The 27,894-nt window shown below is 37.3% G+C and overlaps 1 protein-coding gene across 2 annotated transcripts in view; it reads left to right on the top strand.

Annotated features, from left to right (window-relative positions):
* The window catches only part of PDE4B (phosphodiesterase 4B), a 432,607-nt gene that overhangs the window by 51,798 nt on the left and 352,915 nt on the right, over window positions 1–27,894 (top strand). The window contains exon 1 of one of the 2 annotated variants that reach the window (XM_041771486.1): window positions 27,006–27,780. The exons of the other annotated variant lie outside the window; for it this stretch is intronic. Within the exon in view, the coding sequence (XP_041627420.1) occupies window positions 27,545–27,780 (236 nt within the window). The 5' untranslated portion in view covers window positions 27,006–27,544. Of the gene's footprint in view, window positions 1–27,005; window positions 27,781–27,894 lie in introns of those variants that run through there. 2 annotated transcript variants of the gene reach the window in all.

Raw genomic sequence — 27,894 nt, 5'->3', positions numbered from 1 at the left:
CAGTAATTTGACTCCCCCCAAATCTGATTTGATATTAAGACTTCTTCATTCCCTACCCTATCCAGTTCATATGTATAGTTTAATCTAGTCTACTCTGATGATTGATTTTATGTAGTAGTTTTAATGGGCTAAGGAAACTTCAGATAGTTGGTAAAACATTATTTTGGGGGAGTCTGTAAGGGTGTTTCTGGGAGAGATTAGCATTTCAATCAGTAGATTGAGTAAAGATCACTCACATCAGTGTAGGTGGCATTCAATCTTTTGAAGGCCTGAATAAAACAAAAGGCTGAAGAAGGGTAAATTACCTCTCTAAGCTGTGACATCTCCTCCTGCATTTGGATATCCATGCTCATGGGTTTTGGACATGGATTATGGTAATCAGGCTTTTGGACTCAGACTGAGATTACACAATTGGAAATCTTTATTTCTTCTTCCTTCGTCTTCTTCTCCTTCTCCTCCTCCTTTTGCACATACATACCCATTAAATAAATAATGGATATATTTTTAAAATTTACTCTACTTTGTGGCAAGGGGACCAGCCTCTGACTCAGGCCATCTGTAATTCTCAGCAGTGCCCGTTGAGGCCACTAGGTGTCTCTAGAAAGCTTGAATTTAAGAAAAAAGATACTTGAGAACTTGCAACATGCGGTATGTATAAACTATGAGCCTTGTAAAAACAGGATAATAATGGCTAACCTCTGAACTCAGCTTCCACTTGATACATGCCTATACTTTTGTACTTATCTAATTAGTTCAAATCAATAAACATTTCTTGAGCACCAAATATATACTAGGGAAAACATGCGTTCATTTTGAAATGAGCACTGTTCTAGGCCATGGATATTCAGCAGTGAACAAAGCGAGCTAATCCTTTGCACTCCGGAGTTTGTATTTGTAAGGTTGATAGTAAAGACACACACATGTAGAAAGTTTGCTAATAACAATAGAGAAGAGAAGAAGAAAAATAAAACTTGGTAAAATGTTAGAGAATGATGGTGGTGGTTATTTTAGAAGGGATTGGCTGGAAGGCTTCCTTGAGAAGGTGAAAACTGAGCAAAAATCTGAGATAAAGGACTGAGCCACGTATCCATCTGGGAAAGTGAGTTCTTAACAGTGGGAACAGAAAGTAAATGCCTTGAAAGATGGCAGTGTGCTTATTATGTTTGAGAAACAGCCAGGTGACTGGGAGGACTATGCAATCCGATGGGTTTCCTACATAACACCTTGTTTCTAGGAGGTAATATCTGTTATGACTCGATATTATGACTCGATAGCTCCTTTCTTAAAGGTGTCCATGATAAGAATGATGGCAATAATTAATTTTTACTGTTTGCTGTGTGCCAGGATAGTCCTTAAAACCCTACCAAAGAAACATAATTATCTGCTGTTATTCAGAGAATCTAAATAGCCTTTCTAAGATAACACATCTAGTAAGTTGGTGAGACAGCACTTGGTCTTGTTTGAAAGTACAGGCTGCAGGGTAATTCAATGGAAAGACGAATGAGCGAAACGTACATAATGATGTGAGGGGGTTATGGAAAGCTACCAAGAGGGGATGACGTGTGACTTGTGTGATGGAAGATGAGGATGAGTTCCTTCAGAGAGTAGGAGATAGTGGTGGGAGTGGAGAACCTCCTGGCAGAAAGAAAGGGTTGGAGGCTTGGAAGAGCATGCTTTCTACAGGAAATAGCAAAAAACAGTTATATGTGGCTGAAGAATCTGTAACACTAAGTGTGATAGATATGTTCTTGTGCCCACAGTGCCGAGGGTCTGTTCCTGTGACACAGGGCACCTTCCAGCCACGGCTGGTTAGGAAGAGATGGAGCCCCAATTCAAATGCAGCAGAAATCTGTCTTACTAGGGACATACGGGTTGTGTGGCTTGGCTCAAACAGATTGAGTTGGCTGACTCTGATTCTTTAAGACTTTGAAGCAAGGATACCAAGACTATTGCTACTCCACATATGGCCCTGGAATAGGGAGGTTATCCAAATTGGGGCATTCAGGAAGTTATTTGAGGCCCTGTCAAAACTGCTTAGGAAGTTGTCTTTAGAAGAACAACAAAGCAAGTGCAGAGATGAGTGAAGATGGAGCATCATGAGGTCTCTGAGAAGAAGAACCTGGAGTGGAGACCATGACTCCTCATTTCTGCTGCACCTGCTGTTCTCAGCTCTTTAGGCCTCCCGAGGAAGGTCTGTTTCCTGTCCTGGATCCCAGAGATCTCTGTATCCTAAAATTAGGGGAGATCATAGAATTTATGATCCAGAATGGCACACTTTTGAGAGTAAACGTGGATACTATAAATAATAGCAGGCATAATTAGGATGCATACAATTGAGGTGGGACATGTTTAACAGCTTGCTCTCCAGGAAATAACAATGACAACAGCAAAAGACCAAAATTTGATTTGTAAGGCTTCCCCCTTTCCGTGGTATAAATACTCCCACCATGGTTGATTCCAAATTCCCAATGTGGTATCGACTGTTTTGAAAAAAATATTGAAAATTCAACAGTCAACTTTCTCAAGCTGTGACAAGCCAGCTCCAGCTCACCCTGGATGCCTACTGCCCTACCTAAAATACTCTCTTCCCCAGGCCCCCTCCCTTGAATTTGTGCTTAGGGTTTTGAGCATATTGGATCCTTGCAACTCCCAAAGTGCTGATGAGAAGAACAGTAGTGCATTTGGACTTGGAACGATAGACATTGGGAAGTCTTCCTACAACGCTCCATTCCAGCTCCTTGTCTGAAGCTTCCTTTCTATTTTCCCGTGTGCCCAGCACAGTGAGGAATATACACTAGTCGGTAAACAACCGCTCAATTCATGCTTCAGGTGTCACTCATTGGCTCCCCTGCAAAAAGGTTACCCAGTTGTGCTTTATAGTTTGTCTGCCAGCAATGGGAAGGTACCTTTGTGACAGCAAGCACAGCTTCTCAGGGGATTTTGAGCCTGGGGCTCTGACATTCTCACAGTGATCTGATTGTTGTGAACACACTAATCCCTGTCAAATGATAGCCTACCACAAGCAGAAAATGGAGTTTATTAATTCAGTTATGGATTGGTCTTACCCTTTAGCCACATGAGTACTATCCGACCAATGCTTCTCCTTAGCCTGCTCACAATGCCCTGAGGCAAGTGTTGCCAAACTGGTTCTTTGTTCTTCATTCTTCAAATAACACAATCTTTATCTTCCAGAAACTGGACTCTTCCAACCTGTTGTAGAAACAAACTGATTACCTGAGCTCATTAGTTAAGACTAGATTGTGCAAAATACATTCTTGCCTGCAAATCTAGATTTTTCTTTTCTTTCCCATCCGCCTTTTTAGTCCTATATTTGCTTGTATGTAAAATCTTTATAGATTCTTGGAGATGGGTGAAATATCAGAATTCAGTTTCTAAGTTTTCTAAAAGCACATATCCCTGTTTTTGAGAAGAGGTACGGCTAGAAGACATTTCTTCTGAAAATGCTAAATGAATTATTGTTAAGTAATTGATATTGCACCTTTACTGGGACAAAATTTATCCCAAGTCAGACACATGTGTGGTCATGAAAACACAGTCTTTCCCAGCACTTCACAGCTGAAGTGAATCAAGCAAAATGCCTTGTTACTACCTTGTATGACCACTGTCTTTTTGAAGTGAATTGCTTAAATAGCTGTTTATTTACAAAAGTCTTCCCAGTTTATGTGCTGACCAATAAAATGGTTAAATAACAAAAATTTTTCTAAGGGCAAGCATCCCAAAGTACTGTAAAAATAAAGGTACACATTCACACTTGTAACTACAGAGTGTCAGCTTTCAGTAGACATGCATTAGAATCAAGAACAAGATTCATGACTCTTGGTACTTTTGGCTGTGACAAGAGAAATTAACTTTTATAAACCATAGTGTGACAATCAATTCACCACAAAATTTTTTGTGCTTACAATGTGTCCATTAATGTCCTTGCTAGTGTAAGATGACATGAGTCTAAATAGCTTTCATAGCATAGTATATATAAAGATGTTTATGAAAGAATTGCTTAAAATTCTGAAAAAGAGTAAAAATTCTACATATCTAATAAATGAGCTTGAGTTAGTTTCAGACAGATAATGCATTGGTATCAAACCATTTGAAACCATGTTGTAGAAAATATTTGCTGCTGCAGAAAGATATTCAGAATATATTGCTAAGTAGTGAAAACTAGCTACAAAACTTTATAATTTTTTTACATATATGTGTGTCTTTTGTGTGGTGTGTGTGTGTGAACGTGTGTGTGAGAGACTAGAAAAATATATATACCAACATGATCTGTTGGCAGTGATTGTACCTGGGTTGAATGATTCAAGTCAAATTGCTTCATTTCCTATTTACATTGTTCACTGTGTTCTGTTTTACTGCCTTGAGCATACTTGACTATTTTAAAGAAAAGTTATTCTCAGTGAGCTTTCTGGATTTTTATGTAGACAGTCATGCACAATTAACTGTAAAATGAGGCATATGTGTATGCTAAATTTATGGAGGAGAGACATCAGAGTAATTCACTAAATTTCTGCCCTTCTATTTAGGGATGGGTTTTAGAATAGTGAGCAAAAGTAACCTAGAAGAATGAGAACACCTTGGGTAACATGAATTGATGTCTGCTTAAAGAGTTAAGGCATCTCATTACCCCACAGAGCAAGGAGAACAAAGCTTTTACTGTACTATTAATTAGAATTCAGCTTTGCATAGTCTGTGGTTACAAACTTCAGTGAAATTGGTGCAGGATCCTATTCTCAAAGGGTTACAAAGCACATATTGTTGTCAAAGTAAATCCAGCACGGAAAGATGGGATCCTTGATTTAATATATTAAAAATTAAATATACTTGATATAGAGCAAACCACATTAGACAGTTTTATAGGTTTAAATGTTAAACAGTGCTGATCATTTCCAGGAATCTTGATGGCTTTTTTTTTAATTTAAAAGTGAATGTATCTATTTTTCCACAAATCCAAGACAACATTTTTTAACAGTTTATCGGATAGGCAAAAATCAAATTGGAATATAAACATTGTCAACCATGATGGTTTCCAATGAATGGATCAAGGTAACCCATGCATAAATTTCTATAAAGCAAACATGTTATCTTACTTGAGTTCTTGGCATACGGCCTGATACATAATAGACACTCACCAAAAGTATGCATACTTGATAGAGCTTGAAAATGTGCTTACCTGAAGTTTCCAATTTGTGCTTGCTGTTGAATAGAATGGTGTGGAAGAAAGCATAAAGGGTCAGAGACCAGTGACTTGGGTTCTAGTCTCAGCATTTTTATTATCTCAATGTGACTTCTCTTTGTAGCTCCATTTACCTGTTTGTTAAAAAGGGGATTGGACTAGATTAACTTGAATGGGAGTTTCTTTCATATTTAAGTAGCTACTCTTCAATAGGATCCCTCAGGGTTTGTTGTTGTTGTTTTTTAATTCCTCTCCCCATTGCCAAAGCTCATGTATTTATTAATGTTTTCCACAGATGCTTATTGAATGTCTTCTCTGTGTGTCAGGCATTGTGCTATGTCATACAGAATAGGCCTGCAAACAAGGCACAAACAGTCCCTGGTCTTGGGGTCCCTTCTTTCAGTCAGAGAGTTTTGTCCCCTCCTACTTGACTAACTACATTTTAAAAATATTTACTCATTGTTTAAAACATGATCTTCTAGTAATGGGAAGCTATTCTTCTTGGAAAATTGTCATCAGAGGGCTCTCTTTGATGGACATAGGAATTCAGAAAGATTAAATTTGCAATTTGTCTTTCCTTGTTAAGTGTTTTGAACAGACCAGAACAATGACAAATTCAGTGTTTCTAGCTTTTTATGACATAAGGGTATACTTCACATTACAATGTAGACATATGTTTAAAATGCAGGTTATAAATTGTATTTTACCAATGGTCATATTTTCAGTGATAAGAAGTAATGTTTCAGTGACTCACAGTGAAGGCATATTGTCGTGTCATTATGACCCAACCTACATTTTTCTTTTACTATAAAATTTTTCTTAATGCAGATCATCTCTGTACTTGAATAAAATGGGAGCAATTATACTAAAATAATCATAGTCACATTTTGGCACAGTGTAGATCTTTTTATTACCTTGACCTAATTGTGGATGTACTAAAATATTCCACCTAGTTTTACCAAGGAAATCCCTCACTTTCTCAGGGTAAGTCAGGTAAGCCTGGTTAGGCTGTTATAAAGAAAAAAAAACCCTCCAAACTCTCAGAGGCTAAGACACTATACATTTTTTTTCCTTGCTCATACTACACATTCATCTTGGATATCAATGAGCTAGACGTAATTAGATTATAAACCTTCTGAGACTCGGTCTGAGAGCAGCCACCATCTCAAACATCTTCATGAGAGGTGCAAGAGGACGGAGCTCTGGAAGGTCTCACTCTGGCAATGAATTGTTTAGTTATATCCTGTTACACATCCATTGGTCAGAATTAGGCACGTGTTACACATTCTCACAAGGGGGCCAGGAATTGCTATCCTGCCATCTGCCTAAGAGGAAGACACCTGGGATACTTGATGAGTAACACTAATTGCTACCATACACAGCCTGAAAGGCTTGTTTTCAGGCATTAGCTCTCTTAATTTACTAGGGAATCAATTAGCTGTTGGTTATCCTAGCCACTTGTTTAGTTGAGAAACCACTTTTAAAAAAATATCAAAATTTTCTTTCTTGAAAAGATCTATTGCATTATGCTATATTTTGCTGAAATTTTATCAATATCCTCAAAATTTAGGTTTATGACAACATTTGCAGTGATGTGTATTTCTACACTTTTGCCCAGGGATATTAATCACTTTATTACTATGATTCTCAGCAATAAAAAAAGAAGTAAATTTAAGTTATAGTAGAGGTGTTTTTTTTAACTCTTATTTTCCACTTTTCATTAGACCCTTTCATAGTTTTGCTTTGAATTGCTATTTCAGTGTTATCCTATGACAATACTCTACTAGTGCATACTAGTTTTTCATTCTAATGCACTTCTGTACTAAATGTACTTTGATTTAGGACTTTGTCCTAAATAGGTCCTAAAAAGTCCAGATAGGACTTTGTCAGAAAACCATTTAATACTCACAAGACTTTTAAATATCAATTCCAAAGGTTCATTTCATTATTTAAGTTTCTTAGGTAAGTGATAAACAATCAGTGCCTTTTACTTCAAATTTTCAAACTGAAGCATCATTTTTACTACTATTTATTTATTTATTTATTTAAGATTTATTCACTTATTTTAGAAAGAGAGAGAGAGAGTGCACACACATGTGAGCAGGGGGAGGGGCAGAGAGAGAGGAAGAGAATCAGACTTCTCACTGAGCTGAGAGCCTGGACCTGAGGCTTGAGCTAAGGAATCTGAGATCATGAGCTAGCCCAAATCAAGAGTCAGACGTTTAACTGACTAAGCCACCATCATTTTTATATGCATTAATAATTTTATTCATTTACTTATTCAACAAATCTTTACTGTACTCTTAACTGTAAGCAGGTATGGAAAGTAATCTAATTATAAGGATATTACTAAAAATGTACGAGGAGTTACAAATAGCTTTGTAAAGAAGTTAGCCATCCTTTAAGGGTCATAAAGGTTCTATTCAATCAAATGAAGCTGGCAATACAAACCTAACAATAGAACATATGCTTTGGAATATGTCCAGTGGCAGGGGCTAGACTATGTTCTTTCCTGTGAGGCTTTGCAGAAGAGTGATATATACATTTGGAGGATTATTAACTGGAGTGATGGTATGGTATGTTGCTGTTAAATATTCTGGGATCCATACCAGCCAAAAGTCACTATCTGTCAAATGTGGGCCTTAGACTTTGTAGGAATTTAGAATATAAAGATCATTAAGACACAGACACATTCTCATGGAATTCACAGCCAACTGGGAAAAATAGACATGTTAATATATAATTAACAAGTATATAATGTAATAAATTTTATGGTAAAGGTGCCTACCGAAGACAATGGACATTGTGGAAAACCAACCTGGAGGTATCCACGAAATCTTCCAAGAGCTAGGTAATCAAGTGACATTTACTGGGGTTCTGAGTGGAATTTTCTTTTGGGAGAGGAGGGAGAAGAACACTGCAAGCATAACAAGCAGCATGAGTGATTAAATGCATGGAAGTGTGAAAACGTGCAGCTGGAGGGCTGAGTACATGGGTACAAGGAGTGTTTGGGGAGCGTTGGCAGGAGATGAGGCTGAAAGAAAGCCCAGGGCCAGACAGAACACGGTCTTGGCTTGGGTTTGCTACAGAAGAATATATTATTTTTTAGGATCAGAAAGGAGAGGCATTAGCTAAAGGGATTGGAATTTATCCCACGTGTGCTTGGGATCTTGAAACTGATAAAGCAAAAGAGTGACATAGCCAGGTTGATCTATTTAAGAAGATAAGATATTGTAGTGGGAAATGAAGGGGGAGAAACTAGAAATAGTGAGACCTGGAGGCACACAGAACTTAAATCTTGGCTTCATCTGCTTAATTCCCTAGTGACTAGATTCTTGGCAATTGAGATAGGTGACTAATTCTTGTACTCTAATTTATAATATTATGACTATGTGCATAGGAAATGGCAGCTGGTCCTTTAATAATTTGATTGCTTTTTCTACATAAAACATCTCCATTAAATTTTCTTTCAAGTACCAATGCATTTGTTAGAAAGCAGCAGACATGTTAATAGCACCATTGCCTTCCTCAGCTATGAAAATCTATGTGGTTCTGGATACTTATGTAGGCATTTCTATTAATAGATAGCAGTAGGTATCCTGGGGAGATTTCTAAGGGTATCATTTCATGCAGAGCCTTAAGTGACTTACATGCAAGAACACATCAGTAAACAAAGGCAAGAGTTGATGGCACACATGTAGCTATCGGCAGAGTTGGGAGAATGATATATAGTTGAAGTGATATGAAAGTGCTGGCAGTGACATTTATTCCAATTATTTTAGAAATAGAATATGATAGGCCCTGGCAATGTTCAGGGAGGATACTGTGAGCAGCTGTTTTTGACAAACCAAGAGAAAAATGAAGGAGAATGATTAGTGCCCAAATTGACTAACTCTAAGTAATCATCTCTAGAAATGCCTGAGCAGGTGTTTTGCTAAATTCCTGGAGCTTTAACAATACATAATTTGAGAGATTTTGGAAATGAGCATCACGATCAATAATGCAACAAAGTAAGTCATAATCCCTTCTTTCTTTGGACCATTAAATGCCTTGTTTTGTATCTTGTGAATATAAAGCCATTATCTGTATTATCAAGAACTATCCACCCTTGTTGCCTCTCTGTTAGGAAATCACACTTTTCTTTCTAGCCAGCCTAGGTAAACTTTGGTACAAAAAACAGAACAAAACTTGGTTAAAATGTTATCAGTATACACTTGTTGGATTTTCTGTTTCTCTTAAGGTGATTTATTTGATCTTTAAGGTTTTTTTTTTAAAGATTTTATTTATTTATTCATTAGAGACACACACAGAGGGACAGAGACATAGGCAGAGGGAGAAGCAGGCTCCCCATGGGGAGCCCGATGCAAGACTTGATCCCAGGACCCCGGAATCACGTCCTGAGCCAAAGGCAGATGCTCAACCACTTAGCCACCCAAGTGCCCATGATTTTTAGGTTTCTAAGCACTTAACTCACTTGCATGTTGGAATACAGGTCTGTTTTGACACAGTACATTTTATTTTTTATTTTTTTATTTTTTTTTAAAATGGTAAGTCCTGCTCTCTTTTATACAATCGACAATTCTATATTCTTTTATTCAGTTGACAATTTCTATACGGTCTCTCTATATTTTTTTTTTTATTTTATTCATGATAGTCACAGAGAGAGAGAGACAGAGAGGCAGAGACATAGGCAGAGGGAGAAGCAGGCTCCATGCACCGGGAGCCCGACGTGGGATTCGATCCCGGGTCTCCAGGATTGCGCCCCGGGCCAAAGGCAGGCGCCAAACCACTGCGCCACCCAGGGATCCCGACACAGTACATTTTAAGTAAGATTCCAATTGTCTTCCAAATCATTTTGCGATTTAGATGGTCAATCTCCTAAGAGGCCAGAGATTATTCCTTCAAATGACCTGCTGTGTGTGTTTGCATAGTTCTTTTAATACCATACCTTGCTACATTATGCAGAAGGTTTTGCTTTGTTTTTTGGTCATTGTGATTGTGCATTTATTACAGATCTTGAGTTCTCAGAAAATCCATGTATGTTTACCTTTTGAGCCTTAAGGTTATTTTTTTTTCTGCAATGTTTTATAGATTTAGGATTATTTGAGAAGAGGTGTGATAAACCTAAATATTTCCTTGCAGAAGGGACAATTTGTCATTTTCTAGATCAGTCTATCTGGAATTGAAACTAGCTTCAGCCAAAGAATGTTGATGTTCTTCAACTGGTTTCTGTGGAATTGGAGGAGGCAGAGTCACTGGAAGGTCATTTATTTACCAAAAGTAGTGGATACGAAAGAAAAGGTATAAGGATCACATCCTATCTGATATATTCCAATTTACTGAGTATTTCTACATGGCTATTTCTGGACAGTATTTTCATTTTTTTTCCTTTATTTATATGAATTATGCTATAACTTACTAGTCTTCTTACCTTTTCAGTAAAAGAGGAGAAAATAACACACTCTTGTTTTTAACTTCTTCAGGACCAAACATTTATTGAATGCCCACATTGCACCATGCATAAAGTTGAATATGACAAATTTTTGCCGTAGAGAATTTCTAGTCTAGCAAATATTTTGTCTTGTACATTCTTCTGGTTGCATTTAGGCAAAGTTCTAGGAACAAAGTGTTCCTCTGGCTGAAAAATCTGCCCCTCCTGTTTCTGTCAGGAAAACCCAGGGTTAACTAGCTTTGAGCATTAGCTAATGACAATATTGACAAAATAATGACAAAAATGAAGCCCTTTTTCTCATTAATTGGAAAGCCACATGGAATTATTCTTTAATATAGCCCATTTTCGGGGAATCCCTGGGTGGCTCAGCGGTTTAGCGCCTGCCTTTGGCGCAGGGTGCGATCCTGGAGTCCTGGGATCAAGCCCCACGTCAGGCTCCCGGCATGGAGCCTGCTTCTCCCTCCTCCTGTGTCTCTGCCTCTCTCTCTCTCTCTCTCTCTACGTCTATCATAAATAAATAAATAAATCTTTAAAAAAATAGCCCATTTTCATAGAACTAAACTCTAAGTGGATGGGTGCCAGAGAAATGCTTTAATTCATAGATAATTATGAATAATATATTTCCTAAGTCAATATTCAAATACAGTGTCTATTCTTATATTTATATATGTATTTTTACATGTAAAATAACAAATATATAGTCTGTTTTATAGAGTAATTGAATTTTAGTGAAGCAGACATTCCAATGGAAGAAAGAACTTTGAAGAGAGAGCTGGGTCTGAATAAAGCCTTTAGGAATCTTAGTTTTCAGCTATGAGTACCTTACCTCTCAGAACATGAGTTTCTTTTGGTATATAACAGGAGATAAAAATACATATTGTAAAATCACTGTAATATCTGCAAAGCTACTAGAACACAGTAGACACTTAGGAATTAGCTATTTTCTTTTTATTGTTGGCTTATTTTGTAATGAAGTTCTATTATGAGCAAAAGACTGCAGGAAGATAATGTGGGAGAGACACAAAGAAACCAAATAAGATCTGTCTGAAGTAGCTTGCCTGAGTTTAGATGGGGAGACAGACACATTCACACATCAGACAAGTCTGAAACAATCCATAAAACACACAAAACAATGCAAAACCTGTATGGGGTTGAAATGTAGTGCTGGAATAATTTTTATGTCATGAAGGTGGGAATTCTCTATCATCATTGCCCTCCCTCCCAATCTCTACTTAGAAATCTTGATGTAAAATAATACTTTCTTGTTGTTTGAAGACTTAATTTTTTAGGAGTAATTTTTAGGTTTACAACACAATTGAGAGGGAAGTAGAGAGATTTCCCATATATCCCCTGCCCTCACATATGCAAAGCCTTCCCCATCATTAACATCACTTACCAGAGAGGTACATTTTTACCAAGGATGAATCTTGCATTGGTATATCATAATTACTCTCCAGAAGTCTACAGTTTACCTCAAGATTCACTCTTGGTACAGTCTATGGATTTGGACAAAGGTGTTATGATATATATCCATCATTATAATATTGAAGTATTTTCACTGCCCTAAATATCTTCTGTCATATGCCTATTCATCTCTCCCCCACTGATCTTGTTGTTTTTTCCACAGTTTTGCCTTTTCTAGAATATTTTATAGTTGGAATCATACAGTAAGTAGGCTTTTCAGATTGGCTTCTTCCATTCAGTAATATATATTTAAGGTTCCAATAGAATACTTTTAATAAGCTCAAAGGTGTTCTTGAGAACCATTATTGGTGACCGATGTGTCCAACTACAATAAATAAGACTGTGCTTGTAATTATCTGGAATTGTTTCAATTCAATTCTGTATTAAATTCTCACCATTATTTCCAGGAGGCCTTCAGTCTCTAAAATTATATCTTTAAGTTAACTCCTTTTACAGGAAGTACTGTTTTTAGGCATTGGCATAATTAGAGGTGCTTACAGTTGATCACCCTACACTGCTTGAGTGCGGCCACTCCCTTCTCCCTGACCCCTGGCCAGACTTTAGTAATTGAGCATGGCATTCTTTCCCACTGAATGCAGCCTCACAAACCTTCTTATTTCATCCTGGTGTTTCAAGCAATCACAACCAAATTGATTTGACTTGACACCTGATATAACACCTGTTTGTCATTCTGACCTAAGCATTTCTGAATTTGAGAATTCTATGTTCGTTATCTTAACTGAAGGCAAATTTATCTAACCCAGTAAATCTATATTTGGGAAACTTGACTTACTATTTAATTCTTCTCTTTTGGTCTCATTATATGCTAGAATTACATGGGATCAACTCTGAAAACACGATGGAATGCCACAGTTTACAAACTTTGCTGTACATCACAATCAACTGAAAATTAGTTAAAGCACATTGCTGGGTCCCACCCTCAGGGTTTCTGATTCAGTAGGTAGCAGTCTTTGAAAACAGGTCCAGAATACGCTTTGGGAGATATAACCCAAAGTGATGCTGATAGTGCCAGTTATGGAACCATACACTTGGAAAAGCACTGATTGAATCAAGAACAAAGAATAATAGAAAAGTTTCTCAGGCATCCTTATTAGCGCTTTGATTTTGAGTAAATTAAACTATCTGGGACTGGGAAGCCCAGGTGGCTCAGCAGTTTAGTGCTGCTTTCAGCCCAGGGTGTGATCCTGGAGACCCGGAATCGAGTCCCACGTTGGACTCCCTGCATGGAGCCTGCTTCTCCCTCTGCCTGTGTCTGTGCTTCTCCCTTTCTCTCTGTCTCTCATGAATAAATAAATAAAGTCTTTTAAAAAAATAAACTATCTGGGACTGAAATTTTTCTATATGAAATTTTCTCTATAAGAAGACCTGCATCATGAAATTATCTTAAGCATTACAGGAGATAATACTTTAAGCATTTAATACAAGTAATCCCTTAACAAATGTTTATTCCCTTTGTGAATTTTTGTGTATTTTGTAATGGAATAAGACACAAACATCCAACCAGATCTAGCATTATTCTGGTTCCTATAGGGAAATGGAGATGTATTGTTCTTTCTTCCAAGAAATGTTACATATACTAATTATCAGAAACTAACTCCATGGTATTCTTACTCTATTTGCTCTTTGCTTTGAAAATCTTGTCTTAGGTCTTGAGGAGAAAGCTTTACTTTATTTAAATTTGGGAAAGTGGACAAAAGGGAACTGTACACAAAAGCTAAGAAGCCACACTGAGTCTGGAATTTCCCTCTTTACAGGGAATGCCTAAAAATGAATATGATAATGTCTATTACACTTTTTAGATCCTACTAGGGAATATTACTATCCAAATGTATGTGCCTACCAGATTGCATTGCAATGCAATGCTGTTTAAATTTTAAATTGGAGTTTGTTAATTTACATGAATTACCCTGCAAAATACTAGGTATGAACATTTGCATTTTACAGGCAAGGACCTGAGAAACAGAAAGCTTGAATGAATTGCCCTATGATGATGAAGAAGCTGGATTATGTTAAATCTCAAGGCACGGAGTCATGATAAATAATTCATTTTCTTAGGTCATTCTCCTTGATTGCTCTTCAATTTATCAGCAGCTTAATTTGTTTCCACATAAGTATTTTCACATACAGATTTTTATAGATTGCTGTATTTTTGTGCTTAGTAATCTTAATAAAAAGCACCAAGAGTACTGTTTAGGAAATTTAATGTTATCTATGGCAAAATAGTTCTTAATTATAATGCAGTGGTTCTGGACAATATAAATGATAGCTTAGAATTGAAAGGAGAATTACTATGCTTGCCACAAATCTCCTTGAAAAAAGCTCAATGTTTTGAATACTGGATCATTTAAAATTTTATACAGATTCACGAGTGTCTCGGCATCTCATTCATTTATATATATCTGGATTTTTAATATATATTCTTCAAAAATCCCATTAGCCATTATCCTTTTAATAAATATTTTTAGCCATCTAACTCAGGTGTATGTGAAATATTTTGCTATTTTTTATCATCATCATCATCATCTTCATCACCTTCCTGTTTTATTGAGCTATGAAAAACTGAATATCAAGTTCAGAAAACATTTCCATTACTTTACCAAAATGAAATTCTTTATTGGCACCCCATGCCCCACAAAAGAAGAAATGATTCACATATCTTGGGTCTTCCCACCGAAGGGACGTATAATGCTACCTGGACCATTACCATCCCCCAAATTGCTTGCTTCTCATTTTGAAATGAAAAGAAAGCCTTCTCAGCATATAGTATTCTGTACAGATTGCCTTCCTGCCTTTGGCGGAGCTCCTGTGTCCCCTGTGAATCATGCTCTGTACACAGTGTTACTATTGTGCTAGCTGGAAGAGCGAATCCTACTGGATGGTGGTGCAGTTACTCCATCGGGAAGGTCACAAGTTCATGTCTGCTTTGCCTTCTGTCTAGCAAGAAGTGTTTGGGCTAAGCAATAGATAATTGGGATATTTCTCTGCATACGGAAGGTTCAACTTTTCAATGGTCCCCCAGCAGTGGTGGCTAAAAGGTCATGAGGAGTAGAGAATTCAAGACCACTTCTCCTTGCCTTTGATCTGTCATTCTGCACATGTCTCTCAGCATCTCTTTTCAGGGATGTAGGAATGAATTTTCTTTAAGACTTGGTTGAGGTGATGGACAAGGGGATGAGTGCTTAATGAGAGTGCGGATAAGTGTTCTTATAATTTAACCATGTGGCCTTTCTTTGTTAAGCGGATATTTATTAAATACCTACTGTATATTAGACATTGTTTCAGGTGTTGGAGTCAATGTAGTAAAGAAAACTGAAGGTCTCTGTCCTCATGGGACTTTGGTTCTAGTGGGAGTGACAGACAACAAGCAATATCAGGGAGTGATAGATGCTGTTGGAACAAATCTGAGTAAAGTGAGAGGGAGGCTAGGGGCACTGTGTTACACAGAATAAGTAGGTAGAGCCTCCCTGAGGAGAAGATGTATGAACATATATCTGAGGAAATAAGGAAGGAACCATAGAAAGATCTAGAAAAGGAGCTGTCCAGGCAGAGGTAAAAGCAAATAGCCCCTTTGGTGAGTGTGCTTGGCCATGTGATGGGCCAAATTGTAAATTCAACATTTATTTAAAATAGGAAATGTTTTGTTCATAAAACTTATTTTATATGAAATACATTTGAAAAGATTCTATTAGGAAAAGGAGTCATCACCATTTTAAAGATGTGTATACAGTGAAAGCAGGAAATAATATTTTCTGTCATAAGTCTTTCCCCCTGGTGGAACCATCACAGGATTAAAACAATATACTTCATACATAATGTACTGTAACTGCTTTTTTAACAGCTGAAAATGTACAGAAAATGCTATTTTGACTGTCTATCTTTAGTCTTCAGCTGTTACTGTCACGATTCAGAAATTTGGATCTCTGCCTTAAGAGGCACATTTCCTTAGTGGTAAAAAATAATCTGATGGAATCTACAGCCATAATCATAGGCTGCGATTTTAGGGTATAAGTCACCTGCTACAAAGGGGGAGGGGTGTTCCTTTTCTTTTTTATTTGAGTCTCATTTATGTTCTCAATATGTTTCACTTTGAATTTATATTTTTCTGAAGATGAAATTTTCTTTGGCTTCTGTAAATGACAAGCAGTGCCCATGAATTTTAGTGGCTACTGTAACCCAAATTGCGTCTCAAAATGTGTCTGAAAATCCAGAAAACTGAACTAAGAACTGGTGCTAGGCACAGATTGGGAAATGGAATTAAAGAGTCTGTAATTGACTCTGGAGTAGGGGGTTGGTGTGAAGTGGCACCTTAGAGTATCTGCTAAGAATGACCTGGATTCCAAAGGAGAGAAAAATTTAAAGAGATTACACAAAAGCGGTATCTTTAAAAATTTAGTCTCACTTCTATAATGATTAAATTACCAAAAATAAAATAAAAATATTGGTTATAGCTAATGTAGCACAAATGAAACAGTTTAAAATCTGTTCCCAGAACTTGAAAATGAGTATGGATTTCATAGAAAAATGCTTTTTACAGTAATGATAACCAAGAGGATGAGGTTTTTAACCTGGGAGTCCCAAAATGTTAAGTTTCAAGAGTTTCTGTTTAGAAGCTAAAACATGCTAGGAAGAGATTCATAGGAGGATATTTCTATTTTTAATATTTAAGAACAGAAACAAAAAGGAGATTTATAAGAAAAATTCCTAGTTTTTAACAACACATAAAGGTCAAATAAATTCTAATGTTGAGTTGCAAATGAATGAACATGCTAAGGCCCATTGAGCCAATTATTTCCCCCTTCCAAAACTGACTTAAAGCTAATAAGGGGAGATCCAGGGGTGGCTCAGCGGTTTGGCGCCTGCCTTTGGCCCCGGGGTGTGATCCTGGAGTCCCAGGAATCAAGTCCCCATTCAGGCTCCTTACATGGAGCCTGCTTCTGCGTCTGCCTGTGTCTCTGCCTCTCTCTCCCTCTCTCTCTCTGTCTCTGTGAACGAATAAATAAAATCTTAAAAAAAAAAGAAATAAAAAAAAAAACTAATAAGGTCACAGTCAGACAAAATTATTTAAAAAATAACTCATTAGTGAAGTTACTTGCTGCCCAGGTGAAACTAATAATTTTTATTGCATCTTCAAATTATTTTCTATTGTCCTGAAATATGGCATTTATAAAGAAGTAATTCTAGTTTCAGGATATAACATAATTAAAGTTAATAGGGGGCAGCCGGGGTGGCTCAGCAGTTCAGCACCACCTTCAGCCCAGGGCATGATTCTGGAGATCCAGGATTGAGTCCCACATCAGGCTCTCTGCATGGAGCCTGCTTCTCTCTCTGCCTATGTCTCTGCCTCTCTCTCTGTCTCTCATGAATAAATAAATAAAGTCTTTTTAAAAAAAGTTAATAGTTTTTATACAGTGGAATTTTCTTTATATTTCGGGCATATCCGTATGTTTCCTTCTTGTTTTTCTTTTGCAATGTAGTATAGCAGATAAGAGCTTGAGTTTTGAAGTTCAGTGATTTTGGGTTCAAATCCTTACTAACTGGATGATGTTGGGTAATTACCTTCCTGTAATTCAGTTTGTTCATCTGTAAAGGGTAGATTATACTTCAAAGAGCTATTATGAGGTATGTGAGGATAATGTGTGCAAAAGCACCTAGTACATAGTAAGCTCTCAGTAATACTAGTTACTATATCTTATCCCCCAACTTGTTCTCTCTTTCTCCTTCTGCCCTTCACTTCCTCAAGAGAAGCCTGGAAAATGCCCTTCTCTCAGAACCCTCGGAAGGAACCAAGTCTGCCCTCACCTTGATTTTGTTCTTCTAAATTCCAACACTGTGAGGCAGAAAATTTATGTAGTTTGATCACCCAGTTTATGGTACTTCCTTAAAGCAGCTCTATCAAATTAATACAGATTTTGGTACCAGAAGTGGGGGATTGCTGTAACAATACTTAAAAATGTGGAAGTGGCTTTGGAACTGTGGGGAGGGAGGGACTAGAAGGAACGAGATTGCCTTGAGGAGATTTGGTAGAAATATAATTGTTACAGGTGCTTCTGTTGAGGTCTCAGGTGGAAGTGAAGAACATGAATTGGACACTGGAGAAAAGGTGATCCTTGTTATAAAATGGCAAAGAACTTGGCTGAATTATGTTCTTTTTGTTGTTGTTGTTGTTGTTGTTGTTGTTGGGAAGTAGAAACTGTAGGTGACAAAATTGGATTGTCAGCCGAGAATATTTCCAGGCTGAATGTTGAAGGCATGACTTGGTTTCTCCTTTCTGCTTATAGTAAAATACAAGAAGAGAGAGATAAATTGAAGAAGTTGGTAAGTATAAAGAAACCAGGACTTGAAGATTGGAAAATTCTCAACCTTTTCCTATTGCAAAAGAGAAAATGTGTTCTAGAGAGAACATCAAGGGTATAGCTGGACAACCATGTAACTCGTGGATCCAATCAATCATCTCAGCAAAAGTAAGGAAGACAGAGGTGGTTATCCAGGAAAGATCTATGGTGGATTCCCTTGTCTGATGGCTTGGACCCCTATGGATTGCATGGAAGACTCCCCCAGGCTTTTGAAAAAAAATTTTTATCAGCAGAAACACTGCCAGTTTGGATTGAAGGGAGACAGAGAATGAAATGAAGGAAGGCTATCAGACTTCTGAGATTCCACAGGTAGGAGACAGGCTGATAAATCTATCCAGTTGTAGACATGTATAATCCTTTAAGAAAAGTAAAGAATAACCTTGAAGGCAATTCAGAGGCCAGTGGCTACTACGGACACTACATGCCCAGAGGGCATAAGTCCAGGAGGGTGGGGCAATGTCCTCCTTCATTCCAGAAGGGAGCCTCTTCCTCAGTTTCAGAGGGTGAACCACTTCCTTGGTTCTGGAGGGCACTCCACCTCAGGGCTGAGGGCTCAGAGGACCAAGCAGTGAACCAAAAAAGATTACTTTCAAGTTTCAAATTCTAATGGAATTTGTCCTAGTAGGTTTTAGACATGCTTGGGACCCATGACCTTTTCTTCCTTCCAATTTATCCCTTTTGGAATGGAAATATCTATCCTGTTCCTCATCCTATCTCTGTTGTTGTCTGGTTTCCTAGGTTCACAGATTGGGAGGAATTTTGTCCCACAATGAATCTTGCCCCAAATTTTACCCATAACTGATTTGGATTATTTAAATGAGCGAGTTGATGCCGCAAAGTTAAAAATTTTGGGGAAGATTAAAATGGGATCAATATATTTTGCATGTGAGAAGGACATGAATTTTGAAGAGTCAGAATGTAGAAAGTTATGGGTTGAATTGTGTCTCTCCCATATTATTAGTATGTTGAAGTCCTAACTCCCATTACCTTAGAATATGACCTTATTTGGATACGGAATCCTTATATAAGTAATCAAGTCAAAATGATGTCATCAAAGTGGACCCTAATCCATAGGACTGGTGTTCTTATAAAAGGGGAAATGTGGACAGACAGAGTCATGAGGAGAAGGAAGACAATGTGATGAGATATAGAGAGAACCCATCCATCTACAAGCCAAGAAAAATGGCACAGAACAGATCCTTCCTCCACAACCCTTCAGAAGGAGCCAACCCTGCTGACAGCTTGTTTTTGGACTTCTAATTTCCAGTACTTTGAGATCATAAATACCTGTTGTTTAATCCACCTGATCAGTGATATTTGGAATGGCAGACCCAGAAAACTAATGCACCCCCTCTCATTACTATTATGAATGTCAGAGGGTCAGCCTAAGTGTTACAAATAACTGTCTTATCTGTGTTTGATAAGGAATAATTCAAAGAGCTGTAGTTATTTAAGATATAAAATAAAGTACTGGAGGATAGATCTTTGAAAGTCTATCATGGTATTTCCAAGTCATAGAACTAGAACCAGTGGGAAGACATCACTGGGAAAGTTTTGGGGTTAACAGAACTGTTCTGTATCCTAATTATGATACAGGTTACATGGCTCCAGATGTGTTAGATTTCATAGAACACTGTACCAAAAATGGTCAATCTCATTGTATGATAAATTTAAAAATAAAACAAGAGAGATGAAAAGTAACCAAGGGAGCTTTATAAAAATATACATTCTATTTAAAAATCTTCGCTACAAAGTTTGGCATGCTTACATATAAAATGTCCCCACTCTTGGATTTTACATATGCTAATATTGCACTGTTTCAGTGGTATGAAATATTTATATGAAATTAAATTTGAGTTACTTCCTAATACTAGAATTTCACACAGTCTTAAGTAAGATTGTTTTTTTCATTATAAATCAAAAAACGATCATCATTAATGTCACTGAATTTTTAAAAATTTCTGATGTGAATAGACTTTAAATTAACAGAATATGTTGTAAATAAGCCAGTGTTGAAATTAAGTGAGACAATTGTGATCTAATCCACTATTTTGGAAGCATTTTCCATGTTGATATGTGTTCTGTATCCTTTTTGGACTCACACTGTTATCCACTAATTTAGGAAAATATTATTTCTGTAAAATACTTGCAAATATAAATACTTAAAAATGAAATGGATCCCTTAATATTAATCTCTTTTTAAGAGCAATGGAATGAATTTGACTTAGTTTTCATGTGTGCTATATTCTTTCTATGATCTCTGTAGTATCATAGTTAATTGGCCCCACACTGATCATTATTTACATTTAAAATTTTTAACTGTAGATTAATACCATACTTTTTTCTTTTTACATATTTCACAGAAGACTTCTGACAGAGTAGAAATAATAAAAAGATACAAGCTCATTTAGAGAAAGAGGTTTTCCCAATGTGCCTTTGTTTTTAACATATATGTTCCTAATTTCCTATTCATTTGAAATCACCCTTCTAGGTAATTTGCTGACAGGTTAGTATTATCATTGGGAACTGGAATACCTTATTTTAATGCAGATTTTAAAACACCTACCATGGGAACAGTTTCTCTCCTTGCATTTAGGTATCTGACTCATCTTTGCTAATATATCTTGATGGTAACAATGACCCAGGAAACAAAGAGAGGATCTTCCTTAGTATTTTTGTCTGTGTACTCTGCCTTCACAGGATGTGCTTTGTGACATAAGCACCTAATTACTCTGCCAAAACCAGAAAGCACCGTGAGGAGAGGGCCTAGCAAATCTATCCTATATGTACATCATCTAATCAACAGAGATCATGACACATGGATATTCCGCTTTTGCTTTGCAGTAAGAATGTGAATGATAATAATAGTAATAATACTAATTTTTTTAAAAGAATGAAGAAATGCTGGTTAAAATGGCAAACATAACCAAACTGCTAGGATTTAAGAAGCTCATTTTGGAAATATTTGTAAGCCCAAGTACAAGAAGTTGGGGGTTGGCTAGACTAGCTGTCAAGACAATAAGAACAATCTCTGGCTGACAGGAGGCATGATTTGGGGCACTATATTCATTTTCTATTCATATTTTCAATCAACATAAACTAAACAATCAGAGCAATGTCAGGCTGTGGAGATAAAGAGATGAATAAAATAATTTATGTCCTTGGAGAGTTCATAGGTTACTTTAGGAGACAAACAAAAATATGTAGTACTATATCCTCTGAAAAATTCTGAAGATGAATCCAGTGCTGGTGGCATGCAGATGGGGTGAAACAGCTGACTCTGCCTATGGAAGCTGAGAAAGGTTTTAGTGAAGAGTTTTCATTTGAATTTAGCCTCAGTGGATGAGACGGTATTCTTGGCAAAGAAAGTAGAGAAGTAACACGTTTAGGCAGTGAAAACTACATAAAATAAAATGCAAAATTGTGGAAGGGTTATGGCTTAATGCCATTGTAGCTCTTGCTCTCCTTTGAGTAAGGTGTTTTATCCAATTTTGGCTTACTACCTCCCTCCCTTATTTTAATCTGCACTCAGGAGATCATTCATTTATTCATCCAACAAATATTTATTTAAATACCTACTATGTAGTCAGTACTGTTCTAGGTTTGAGGATTATACCAGTGAACAAAACAAAGTTCTTATTCTCATGAAACATAAATTCTAGGAAGAAGTATAAGCAATATAACTTCCCTCTGTAGGATTCAGGTGACATTGGAGGTGGTACAGATTAAAACTGATCCTTCTGGAGCACTAGTTTCATAATGGTGAGTAATTAAATGGATAAAAGTGAAGCATTCATATAATCTTATAAAGATAACATGCTAAATGACTTCAGACTCAAGGACATTTAGTACTTGTGAAAATACACTTTTAAGAGTGACATGACCATGGGATCCCTGGGTGGCGCAGCGGTTTGGCGCCTGCCTTTGGCCCAGGGCGCGATCCTGGAGACCCGGGATCGAATCCCACATCAGGCTCCCGGTGCATGGAGCCTGCTTCTCCCTCTGCCTGTGTCTCTGCCTCTCTCTCTCTCTCTCTGTGACTATCATAAATAAATAAAAATTAAAAAAAAAAAAAAAAGAGTGACATGACCAGACCACCTTGGGAGCATGTATTCCCTCTTTTGTCTCATTAGATTCCTCTGTTATAAAAAGTATGTTGCAGGATCAACTCCTTAAAGATATGCAATTTTGTGTCTTGATGATCTCATCTGAAAATGAGCAAAAAATTGTGCATTCAGTCTACAAATATTTATTAAATATCAACTGTGCCAGACTCTGTTCCATATTCTAGAAACGAACAAGACTAAGCCCAACCCTCAAGGACATCTGAGGTTAATACTACTGGGAAGTCCAACAAAGATTTCAATACCACTTGTCTGATAGTTTATAATGAGTGAAAGCTGAAATGACTTGTTGAAATATTTACAACAATGTCTGGCACCCAGTAGGCATGCAGGAAATGTATGCTACTTTTCCGTAATCCCTTAATTCTTAAAGAATGGTCAGTTAATTGTTCTGCTCCAAGATGGCTAGACAACTATTTCCATTCAGCTGAATGTGATATTTTCCTCAGTCACATTAGAATAACTCTAGCTCTATTTCTTCAAATAGAGATATTTCTGAAATAGAGACATTGGGAGAAGTTGCCATCTGTGGTGAGTGGGGCATTCTGTTGAGAGGCTACCAGTGTTTCTTGGTGTTCTTTATTCACGTCTTACCTTGTCTGAAAGAAGAGCTCATTTGTATTTAGGCAAAATAGAGCCTAATGGCTGTGCTCAGGTGGTATGTTTTAGAAAAAGAACACTGGATAGTGACTTAAAAGATATCATCCACAATCTTTTAACTATTTTAATATTGATACTCTTAAATCTATTCCTCTTCTTTTTTTTAAAGATTTTATTTATTTATTCATGAGAGACACACACAGAGAGGCAGAGACATAGGCAGAGGGAGAAGCAGGCTTCCTATAAGGAGCCGATGTGGGACTCGATCCCAGGACCCTGGGGCCACACCCTGAGCTGAAGCCAGACACTCAACCACTGAGCTACCCAGGCATCCCAAATCTACTCCTCTTCAAAAAGAAACTTCTGGATTAATTCTCTCTTCTCCAATATCCAGCTTTGTATTTAGAGTAAATGTGTGCCATGTTATTTTTTGTTCAACATTGTTATATGTAATATTATTGCATAGAATCAGTGGTTTTGTGCCTTTAAATACTTTAGTTTTATAATAGTAGTTAGTTAAAAATTGGTCCCTCAGTTCAGAGAAAGTTAATTCCAGGTAAACTTTTAAAATCTGAAAGATATTGAATATGGGAAGAATGTAATTGTTTTTACTTAAAATAATTTGCTTACAGAGCCATAACCTTTAAAATACATTTAACAACATCATAATACTTGCACTAAAAGTTTATCATTTTGTTTTGGTTATAATTAATTTGCTTTCCATTTCAATTTAATGGAAAGTCAAAATGTTTTCAAGTTGTCTGTAATATTTATAAATAACACATTATTGATTGTTTTTGACCATATAACTCTATCCAGATCCTTTAATGATGTTTTGTTATGATAAATTCTTGATTCTTATTGCTTTCACAGGATGTGGATACCAGGAATTTAATTTAAAATTGAGACATAGCTATAATTGGAATTCTCAAGTAATTCCCAAGGGCAACTATCTGCACACTAATAATTTTTTTTAAAGATTTTATTTTATTCAAGAGAGACACAGAGAGAGAGGCAGAGACATAGGCAGAGGGAGAAGCAAGCTCCCCGGGGGGAGCCCGATGCAGGACTCGATCCCCGGATCGGGATCATGACCTGAGCCAAAGGCAAACACTTGACCACTGAGCCACCCAGGTGCCCTGCGCACTAATAAATTGACTCAGAATTACTCATCTCTCTTTTTGAGATGCCAGGGGCTAAGCATGGCATGTAGATAGGAAGGTTTTTACTTTGGCTCCTTCCTGGGCTCTCAGAAGGGCACATAAACTGTTTGCTTTCTTCTTGGCTCTTTTTCCAGTTCTCCTGTCTCTCTCAGAACAGTATATTCTTTGCTGAAGTATAGCGGCAAGTATAGCAGCTTTCACTGTGCTTTTGTGTACTTTTTCTTAGATACCACCTCCCATTTCCTACTTCCTAGATTCATCTTTGATTTCAATAGTTAACACGGTATAGAGTTTTTTCTTTGGCATTTTGACTCTAGAAACAAACATTACTGCATTTACCTGTAGACATGCATTTCCTTTCCTCTGAGTAACTCATTTAGACTTAAAATAGTCTGATAATCTTTTAAGTTTTATATCTCAATTAACTGTCTTTGGTGTTCCTTAATATTATCTAGAGTTAGTGGAGTGAACAGACTTTATTTTTGAGAATTTTCTGTCTTAGGATGACTCCCAAAATTTCTTTAACTGGGATATTGGCTTGTCATAGTAGACAGTGAAAAGAATAATGTGTAATGTCACATAATGTCACATAAATTGCTAATAAGAGGGGACCCAGGTGGCTTAGTGGTTGAGCGCCTGCCTTCAGCTCAGGATGTGATCCCGGAGTCCTGGGATCAAGTCTCACATCAGGCTCCCTGCATGGAGCCTGCTTCTCCCTCTACCTATGTCTCTGCCTCTCATTGTGTGTCTCACATGAATAAATAAATAAAATCTTTTTAAAAATTACCAATAAGAATTGGGAAGTAATTACAGTTGTATCATTATGCTGTTTTAGGTAAGTGTCTATCAACATTTCCCTACTTGAACCCCGGTTTACATACAGCTAAATCTAGGTTATGAAATTTGCCATCATTGGGGAGAGAAAGAATCCCTGAAATGCTTACTTTATTTTGGCAACCTTAAAAAGTGAATACGAGAGAGATCTTCGTAACTTCAAATTGCCTTTTTTTTCTTGCAGATGAGTCACTCTGAATATTGGTAGGATCATATATTCTCTTGTCTCAGCTTTAAATCACATTATCATTGGAGGAAAGTCCTAGCTTTTTCATAATGAAGTAAATAGGTACCAGCAATATTTTCTCCCATGATATTACTAACAAGCCATTCTCAAATAGGGAAGTTGATATATAAAGAATATGTGCCGGGGCCTAGTGGGACAAACTGACTGTTTTGAGTTCTCAGTTCCATATAATAAAAGAATGCTCTATTGGGAATCAGAAAGCCTGGACTTTATCTTTAGGTCTACTGTCAACTGCAAATATAACTTGGGACAAGTTACTGAAGTTCTTTAGTAGGACTATTGCCTTGTCTTTGAAATGAGGAGCTGAACAAGGTGATGACTGGGATTTATTCCAACTCTGAAATTCCCTAACTTTGCTTTTGTTCCTGAAATATTTTTAGGGTGTTATTGCAATATTGAGAACTTTCCAAGATAGTACCTGTAAACTAGGAGTTTGAATCCTTTCTGTTATGGTTGACCGACTTCCCTCTAAGGCGGGCATGGGGTTCATCTTTTCCTAGGTCATCGTCTGCTCTTATTCAGTCCTTCAGATGTTCAGCCAGAGTATGTGACATATGTGAATGATTTTATAAAGGTGGAAGTCCTCACACCTTAGAGGAAAATTAATGTCTCCCTTATTTACTGAAGTCTTCCTGTGAATCATTCCTTAACTGCCACTCTCACTGCCTAGCCCTAGTTCTGCTTTGTCAATTTTTTTATGAGATCAGGCTGGCCCTGGCGGCAGTCATTGCTGGTGCAGACTTTTCACAACATCCGTACACTTCAAACAACACCATATTCTTTTCACTTCCACGTGCCTTTTGAAGTATAGAAGCTGCATGTCAGTCTATTTCTAAATGGAATTTTAGGTAACAATGATCTGCCTTAGAACTTGAGACATTTTTTGGATTCCCTTGCCTGTACATCTCATTTGCATGCCCTTAGGAACAAAGTACACACACACAGACACACACACTCAGACATAAACTGTCTTGTACACCTGAGTGCACACGTGCATGTGCATTTACACCTCCTCCTTGCCCCCACGTGCAATGCTTGACTTTGGACTCTGTACTTTACCGGGCAGCATTTTTCCGTGTTGTTACCTCCATTTCTGTTCTGCAGAGCTTTGGCTTTCAGAAGTGACTTTGCATCTAACTAACAGACTGGCTGCTGTGGGCAACCCTTGAACAATGAGCTTAAACAGAAGAATGAGGGTAATGTTTATTGGAATAAAGATTAGCCTTTAAATTCCTCAGGGGAATGAACCAAATCCAATGTTTTCCTGTTAGCTGACATTTTTTTATATTGATGCTGTTTTGGATCTTCTGGAGAAGGGAGAAAAAAAAGAAACTTCAGCAAATCAGCTTTTTCATTCAGAAATGGAATTCGGGGGGCTGTTTTAGCTAGGCTTTTTGACAATCCCTGATTTAATGTTTTCACTGTGTTGAGAGCAGTAGCTTTATAAATCTTGTGAAAATCTGAGCGATGGAGGGTGTTGTTGAGAGGGAAACAGAGTGCAATTATTTAAATAATCGTAGGCCAATAAGCATTTGGTAGGTGGAGTTACTGTTGTGTGCATTACAGGGCAAGATAATTCTGAATGAAGACTTTAAATATCACACATGCTGGACGGGCTCTAGTTCTGCTTTTTGTGCAAACAAAACAAGAGACTAGGTGACTACGTTTTGCCGACTATCCATTAGTGAATGCAGCTTGTTTGATAAGATTTAAAAAAAAAATACATGTAAAGGATTTATCAGAAGCCCTTATGAATATTTCATGAGTTGATATATTCAGCTGAATGAATTCAGTGAGTGTCAGTGTGTAGCTTGCAGACAAACCTCATCCACAAGGAGGCTACTGACATAGGAAGCACTTTGGCGCATTTTCAGAGGCAAAGCCAGGCTGATAAAGCTCCTTGTGACAGCCTGACTTGCCATTCTTCGAGTATGCTGCTCTTGCTCTAAGCAGCTCATACACTGGAGCCGCAGCTTCTGAAATTAAACTGGAAAACAGTTTGCAGACTCATAGCCTCCTAACCTGCAGCTGTGTCTCTGCTATGTTTGAGGTTTTTGTTTTGGTTGGTGAAAGCCGGCGCTCCATATAAGACATGACAGCCAAAGAGTCTTCAAAAGAACTTACTGCTTCCGAATCTGAGGTTTGCATAAAGACTTTCAAGGAGCAAATGCATTTAGAACTCGAGCTTCCAAGACTACCGGGAAACAGACCTACATCACCTAAAATTTCTCCACGCAGTTCACCAAGGAACTCACCATGCTTTTTCAGAAAGTTGCTGGTGAATAAAAGCATCCGGCAACGTCGGCGCTTCACTGTGGCTCATACATGGTAAGACGGGACTTGGAGGTGTCTGTAGTGCTTTTCATTAGCGGCCGTGATTCAGAAATGTAGAAAACAGAACATTTGAATTTTGTTCATAATGCATAACACGAGTGTGAAATG

Source organism: Vulpes lagopus, chromosome 10 (assembly GCF_018345385.1).
Source record: "Vulpes lagopus strain Blue_001 chromosome 10, ASM1834538v1, whole genome shotgun sequence".
NCBI classification, from domain to species: Eukaryota; Metazoa; Chordata; class Mammalia; order Carnivora; family Canidae; genus Vulpes; species Vulpes lagopus.
Note: the sequence above shows the minus strand (reverse complement) of the source record. Positions and strands in the feature narration are given on the sequence as shown.